Source organism: Marmota marmota, unplaced genomic scaffold (assembly GCF_001458135.2).
Source record: "Marmota marmota marmota unplaced genomic scaffold, marMar, whole genome shotgun sequence".
Lineage (NCBI taxonomy): Eukaryota > Metazoa > Chordata > Mammalia > Rodentia > Sciuridae > Marmota > Marmota marmota.
This window is the reverse complement of record NW_026000261.1, coordinates 7,058,645-7,066,429: the sequence shown is the minus strand read 5'-3', so window position 1 is coordinate 7,066,429 and position 7,785 is coordinate 7,058,645. Positions and strand designations below refer to the sequence as shown.

The window sequence follows — 7,785 nt, the reverse complement described above, 5'->3', positions numbered from 1 at the left end:
CACTAGTACCAGCAGATGACTCAGGGTGGGGGTATTCTTCCCAAGGAAACAGACATTTCTTCATTTCACTGAGAGTTATTACATATGTGTAGGCCGACTATGAGCAGAGGACCAAAAGTTGCATCAAAAGTGACATTGCTGGGCAACGTCACTCTATACCTAAAAGAATTGAAAACGGTTACTGGAACACATACTTGTACACCAGTGTTCATATCAGCATTCTTTTTTTTGGAGGGGACATGGTAGATTAAACCCAGGGGTGCTTTGCCAATACGCTACATCCCCAGATCTTTTTATTTTGTGTTTTTGACAGGGTCTCACTAAGTTGCTGAGGTTGGCCTTAAACTTGCTATCTTCCTGCCTTAGCTTCCTGAGTTGCTAGGATTACAGACCTGTGCCACCATGGCTGGCCGTAGTAGCAATCTTCACAATAGCCAAAAGGTAAAAACAACCAAAAAGTGTTCACTGATGGATAAATGGATAAACAAAATGTGTTATATCCACACAATGGAATATTAATTGGTCTTAAAAAGCATGTTACATGCTACAACATGGAAGAACCTTGAAAACATTATGCTGAGTCAAAGAAGCAAGACACAAAGGCCATATATTGTATTACTCCACCTATGTAAAATATCTAGAATAGGAAAATTCATACAGACTGAAGGTAAAATAGAGGTTTCCAGGGACTGGGAGGAAAGGGGAATGGGTTTTCATTTTAATGGGTACAGAGGTACGTTGGATGATAAGAAGATTCTGGAAATGGTGATGGTTGTACAACACTGTGGATGTACCTGATGCCACTGAACTGTAAAATTAAACATTATTAAAACGGCAAATTTTATATTATATATGTACATATACATATATATATATATATACATCATTGTCTATAATATGTATGTAGTAGTAATGTATAGTGGTTATATATACTTAATATATATAAGTATAATATATATATTAAAGACAATATGTACATATATAACACACACCCAGATATAACAGTAGGTGCTATAGGGTATCAGACTCATCAACAACAAAAGGACTGCCCCCCTCCTAGCATATGCAATTCCACGTTGCCTTAGGAAAAGGAGAATTTCTTAGACATTGGGGTTCACATGAGGAATCCAAATCATGAATGTTAAGTTTGTTAAGTTTGCAAAGGCATTTGTGTTTTCAAAAGAAACTGTCCCTTAATCCAAGAGTGCCTATTCTTTGTCAGACCACTAAACGCTCAGGAAATAGTTATTTTAAATTACCTTGGGCTAAAGAGGACTTTTGAAGCTTGATACCAAAACTAAAAATCACAAAGGCAAAGAATGACAGGCTTAACCACATAGAAACCCAAAACCTCTCTATGGCAAAGAATTCCATCCTCGAAATCAAATGGTAAATTAGTTGACAAAGGGCTGCAATCTCTAATTCAGGGTTTCTCACGGTGTGGTCCACATAAAACTGACGCTATGGGAGAGGAGTTTTAGATAGTGTGGGTACAGAGAACTGAATCTTAAATAGTATGAATGTATGCACTATAGCAAGCAGCCCCTCATATCACACCACATAAGTGGCTACTTTCTCAGAATCCAGGTCCGGGAATATGTATTATGAAATTATTAGTATCTGTGGAGATAGTGGGGATGGAACCCAGGGACACTCTAGCACTGAGCTACACCTCCAGCCTTTTAAAAATATTTTGAGCTGGGCACAGTGTCACATGCCTGTAATCCCAGAAATTGGGAAGCTGAGGCAGAAGGATCGCAAATTCAAGGCCAGCCTTAATGAGACCCTGTCTCAAAATAAAAAATAAAAAGGGCTTGGGATGTAGCTCAGTGATACAGCACCCGAGTTCAATCCCTAGAAACACAAACACACACACACACACACACACACAAATATTTTGAGACAGGGTCTCACTAAGTTGCTTAGACTGGCCTCAAACTTACAAACCTCCTGCATCAGCCTCTTAAATTGCCAGGATTACAGGCACGCAACAATGTGTCCAGCTTCAAATCATTAATTTTAAGACTCAATTAAAGCACAAATATTCTTATGTAAAATTTTCTTGAAAGCCTAATCTCTAAATTTATTTCTTTCCCCATGCTACTATATATTAGCATTATAGGGAATATTAAATAAATTAGCACACATAAAGCAACCAGAAAGATATGCTACCTTTAAAAAAATATTTTTAGCAGTAGATGGACACAATAACTTTATTTATTTTTGTGTGGTGCTGAGGATCAAACCCAGTGTCCCCCATGTGTTAGGCAAGCACTCTACCACTGAGCCACAACCCCAGCTCAAGATATGCTATTATTATTATTATTATTATTATTATTATTATTTTAGCATCTATGTGTGAGAACCAGTTAGTGCTAGGTCAGAAGCTTAAAGATAGAATACTAAGACTTCAGGAACTGAAGGGAAATTCATGTACAGAATATTTTAGATTACACTGGGGAAGTATTCTCTGGGATCGAAGGCAGAATGGAGTTGATTTTAAAGTTTTGGGTAAAATCCTAGAAATAAATTTGAGGTTACAGTAACAACAATCACAACAGCAGACTATTGCCAAACCTCTCATTCTAGCTTGGTATATCACATCGGTGGAAGAATTAAAGTTCTTGAAATTTCAAATTAGCAAGGTTTTTCATGTGTTTATGCTACATTTAAACTGGAATTTACAGCTAGGCCTGGGGGGCACATATCTGTAATCCTGGTGGCTCTGGAGGCTGAGGCAAGAGGATCACAGATTTAAGGCCAGCCTGAGTAATTTATGGAGACCTTGTCTCAAAATAAAATAAAATAAGCCAGGCACGATGTCACACACCTGTAATCCCAGCAACTCTGGAGGCTGAGGCAGGAGGATTACAAGTTCAAAGCCAGATTCAGCAATTCAGTGAGACCCTCAGAAACACAGTCAGCCCCTTTCTCAAAATAAAAAATAGAAAGGTCTGGAGTATGGGTTAGTGGTTAAGCATTTCTGGTACCAAAAAAAAAAAAAAAAGAATAAATAAGGAATGCATTAGTTGAAAACTTCAGTTGTTCCCAGCTTATTTTGTCTCCCTCCTAAGTTTTCCAGCAGTAGAAGCCTACTCAAATCACAAGGTAAAATCCCCTAATAATAGGGTAACCAACTGTCCTAGTTTTCCTAGATTTGTCCCAGTGCGATCAATGAAAGTCCTGTGTTCCAGGACCAAGACTGTTGGTCCCCTTACCTAACAAGGACATATTGCCCATTTGGAAAAGTTGTGTGCTCACATTTACCTCTTCTTCATAGACCCATCTTTAGTGTTTAACAAAGTCTCTAGTGTTAGTTTATTCTTTAATTTTTTTAAATTATACACAATACCTTTATTTCACTTATTTATTTTTATGTGGTGCTGAGGATCAAACCCAGGGTCTTGCACATGTGAGGCAAGCACTCTACCGCTGAGCCACAACCCCAGCCCGAGTTTATTCTTCTTTAGTGTTTTTTGTACTGGAGATTGAACTCAGGGCCACTTGACCACTGAGCCACATCTCCAGCCCTATTTTGTATTTTATTTAGAAATAGGGTCTCACTGAGTTACTTAGCACCTCGATTTTGCTGAGGCTGGCTTTGAACTCATGATCCTCCTGCCTCAGCCTCCAAAGCTGCTGGGATTACAGGCATGTGCACCCAGCTTCTTTAGTGTTCTTAATACTTTCTTCATAGACAGCACATAGATCCTAGAATTCATGCTCTCAGTCACAGTCTAGGTTCTACTCTTCATTGTGAAGCACTGGGCAAGTTACTTAATTTTTCTGAGTCTCAATTTTGTTCTTTTAAAAAATATTTTATTTTAGTTGTAGTTGGACACAATACCTTACTTTATTTTTATATGGTGCTGAGGATCAAACCCAGCACCCTGCACATGCTAGGCAAGCATTCTACCACTGAGCCACAATCCCAGCCTTCATTTTGTTCTTTCTAGAATGAAATAATAGTGAACATTTCATTGGGTTGGTATAAATATTAACTGAAATTATGCAGATATGATATTTAGTACACATTATAAAATATGAAATAAACATTAGCTATTAAACCTTTATAGTTGTTAGTTAAATAACAAAAGACTGAGGGGATGGTGTTTAAAACACACATCTTCCACCCAATAGTATAGAGGCACCATTTACAGACCAAAAGGCTACATACCCATTACCACAGATTTATATGTGTATACACAGAAGCATCTATCAGGACTTCTACCAGGGTACTAGAGGCATTGCATGTGGTGTTAAAAAATGGGGAAAAAAAGAACAACCATATTTAAACTTTAATAAGGATTTTCCAGGACAAATTTGAAGTTATAAAATCTTTACATGGGACTGCACCAACTATTAAGTAGTCACTCCCCCCCCCAAAAAAAAACCTTTATTAAGTACTGGCTGTATAAGTAGAAGCTGAGGGAAACAAAGTGAGTCAAATACAGCCCTACCTGCAAATTTCTTACACTCTTTTGTTCCAAGGAAATCAAGGGCTAAGCTGGGAAGCAGGGACAGGTCAAAGCAGATAAACAAGATATAAATCAGGAGTGTGCCCTGCCCTCTTCCTAAGAATGCGGGAGCCCTCATAGCAAGGGAATAGGCTACAGGATGAGGGATGTGGAGCATACTTTCTCCAGCAGGACAGGCAGTCTTGCTGGAAAAAGTTGGTTAAGGAGAAAGACACTGAAACAGGAACCTGAAATGTCTAATCATGAAAAGGAACAGGAGTGAAAACGGCAGCTGAAGTATGGTGATAGAAACCCAGGGAATGAAATGAAGTAATAAAGGAAATGTTCACTTAGGAGAAGACTGTCCAATCCAGACATTGGAAAAGTCCCATGACTAGAAATAATGGTCTCCTGGTTTGCTAATGAGCATGTCATTCTGGGCAAAGCCTAAACTGAATTCAGTCCTCACCCCACTCCCATTTCTTTCCAGTGCTGGGGATGGAACTCAGGGTCTCTTGAATGCTAGGCATGTGCTCTACCACTAAGCTATACCCCCAGCCCAGTATCTGTGCTCTTTAAGGTCCTAGTTGTCAAGAAAAATGAGAGAGAGAATATAAGATTGTTACCACAAGACCCTGCCATTCACTCCTCAAACTCAAGGAAGCCTGACAACTTGCTGGTTTGCTCCTCATCAGTTTAGGCCACTGAGTTGCTCTGTTTCCAGGAGACAGGGTGCTCAGGTGCACCTTCCTAATAGTTCACTCTCCTTTCTCAATGAGTGCCATCAACACCTCCCCTCTTCCCCAACTTGTAGCATTTCCAGGTTTTACCAAGAATCAAACATCAGTAATGTGAATAACAAAGGAGGTCTTTCCATTCAAGAAACCCAAACAACCAGGACACACTGAGGTGTGGCACAGGTGAAAATTTTGATCTTCAGGCTCCCAACTTCACACCTTGCTCACTTAAGTTCAATCCTCCTAGGCCCAGAACCAGAGGAAGTGACCCCTTTCACACTTTACCAAAGCCCTGGAGGGGCAGTTTCTCTCCCAGCTGAAAGAACACAAATGCTACAGACACAATTCCAGGTTTCGGTACCACCCCTCCCCCTCTGCCACTCTCCAACAGAGATGAGTGGATCCTTAGGAGCCAGTTAGGGATTTTGCTCTGCAGGGTTTCAACGTCTGTGGAATGAATACACTTGTAGTAATCTTTCACCAGAAATGAAGATTCTCTCAAAACCTGTTCCATCCATGGCCTGGTTTATTTTAGAAAATGAGATAAGTTGACACCTAAAGTGAAATAATAGATGAGAAAGGCATCACAAATGCCTGAGAAATACAACTTGTTACAGTGATACTAACGAAGTTGGCAGCCTTGCTTGTCCCCCTCTGGAACCACTGGGAATAGAGTGAGGGAGAGGCGATGGTGGATTTGTCTTGGGACAAGGGAGGCAAAACTGATCTTAGCATTAAGTGAGGGTCGCTCCTGCCTTTCTCTATTGTTTTTTAAAATTTCTCCTTTCAGCCTCACAGGCACCCAAGCACTTTGTGAGTGCTCAGTATTTCTTATCACTTTGTCTGTGCACACCACCTACCCATGACCTAGAACCTCAGAGCTAGAAGGAGCCTTAGAGACCAGAGAGGTAAGGCAACTTGCTCAGGCTCATACAGAAAAGTAGAACCATAACTTGTACTACCATCCAGTCTGGCACAACAGGGATGGCTTTCACTTACATAACCTGTGTCATTGAGCATGAATAAAATCCATCCCTGCACATACACACACAGCCTGCCACTAAGAATGCCAAACCCATGGCAAGGTTTCCTAAAGTTGCCTTCCTTGTCTTTAAATTAGCTCAGTTGTATTGGGAGTGTGGACAGAAACAGGAAAGACAGTGGAATGAACCTCACATAACTTTCCTAAGTACATACATGAATACAACATAGTGAATCTCAACATTGTGTACGTCCACAAGACTGGAATCATAATTAGAATACCATATACTCCATGTTTGTATACATATGTCAAAATAGACTCTCCTGACATGTATAACTAAAAAGAACAAATACAAATTTAAAAAAAAATGACCTCAGTTGTTAAGTCATTGTTACCAGATCATCTCAGATTGGGGGACAACAGCTGCCTTGGGTATGCCCACTGTGTTTCTCTCCTCTCCTCTCTCTTCCTTTCCTCCCCAACAGGATTTCTAGAAAGTCTAACCTACCCTCTCAAACACTGCTTGCATGGATATGGATTCATCCACCTTACTGCCATATGCAGTTCTTGAGGCACTCAAGGAGATGTCCTAGGGTGCTCTCTGGGGTTCCTTTTGCCTACATTTGAAATCAAAGGCTGTGATCCATGGAGTCCCCCCATCCAGAGTCTCAAGAAAACCTAACCTGTCTCTGGTTTTTCTTATTCCCAACCGTCCACCTTCTGCCACCAGCTGCAGCCTAATTTGTCTTGACATTTTGCTTGTCCTCACTGTCAGTTAGGGCTACTCAGTAATTTAAAAGCCCTTGCAGTTTCAGTCCGAGCTTGTGCATTTAGAAATGGGCTTTTGGGTAGGGTAGAACTCAGATTCCAAGAGGACCTCACGGCAGAATGTCCTAAGGGGTCTGTGGAAATGTATGCATTTGTGAAAATGGGTACTGAGAGCTGTCTCCATACCTATGGGGTCTGCCGACCTTCTGGGCCCCAGAGTTCTCCTGGTGAGCCTTTGTAGGCCCCTTCAAAATATTCGCACCTGCCAGTCCTCCCCTGAGTTCTGTGGGATTCCAAATAGCCTCAAAGTCCAGTTACCAAAGCCAGTGATCCTGATCTCCCCCGTGCCCCTAATGAACTTCCTGGTTGCCCCTTTTGTCAGAGGTGAAGGTCCAGCAGAGGCCGGTGTGAACCTGGACTCGCACCCACCCGTGTGCCCAGCCACCCACCTGTGGAAGAAGAGCAGGATGGAGAGCATGGTTTGGTCGATGTTGCGGTTGCAGATGCCCTCGTTAATCAGGTAGCAGGGGTCCCGCAGCACTGGTTCTAGCGAATCCTGCCGCATTATGCTGTTGAGCTTGTCAGTGTTGAGGTTCTCAAAGATTAGCTTCTCCTGCAACTGCCGAAAGTTGCTCACTATAGGGCTGCCCGGGTTGTTGTTCTCCCCGCTACTGTCGCGCTGGAGCCCGCTCCGGTGGGCCAGGTCCAGGCAGCAGTTGCAGCAATCGAGGCCGACAGGTGAGCGGCAGTCGGTCTTGGACTGGGCCATCTTCTCAGGCTCGGGGGCCGCCTGGCCTTCGAGGTCAGGGGCGGCTGGCAGGTGCGCGCCCTCCGGGCTGGC

General features: G+C 42.0%; 1 protein-coding gene across 2 annotated transcripts; it reads right to left on the bottom strand.

Moving 5' to 3' along the window:
- Positions 1-2,320: 2,320 nt before the first annotated feature.
- On the bottom strand, positions 2,321-7,779 carry Tsc22d3 (TSC22 domain family member 3). 2 transcript variants are annotated; one of them, XM_015497933.2, is made up of 3 exons: positions 7,394-7,779; positions 5,856-5,857; positions 2,321-2,732 (listed from the first exon to the last, which is right to left on the bottom strand). In XM_015497933.2, exons 1-3 carry the CDS (start codon positions 7,711-7,713, stop codon positions 2,659-2,661), a joined length of 396 nt encoding a protein of 131 aa, XP_015353419.2. In that variant the 5' UTR covers positions 7,714-7,779; the 3' UTR covers positions 2,321-2,658. The 2 variants fall into 2 exon arrangements, with proteins under 2 accessions (XP_015353419.2, XP_048652810.1); XM_048796853.1 differs by lacking the exons at positions 2,321-2,732; positions 5,856-5,857 and adding an exon at positions 4,260-5,749.
- Between the last annotated feature and the right edge of the window lie 6 nt (positions 7,780-7,785).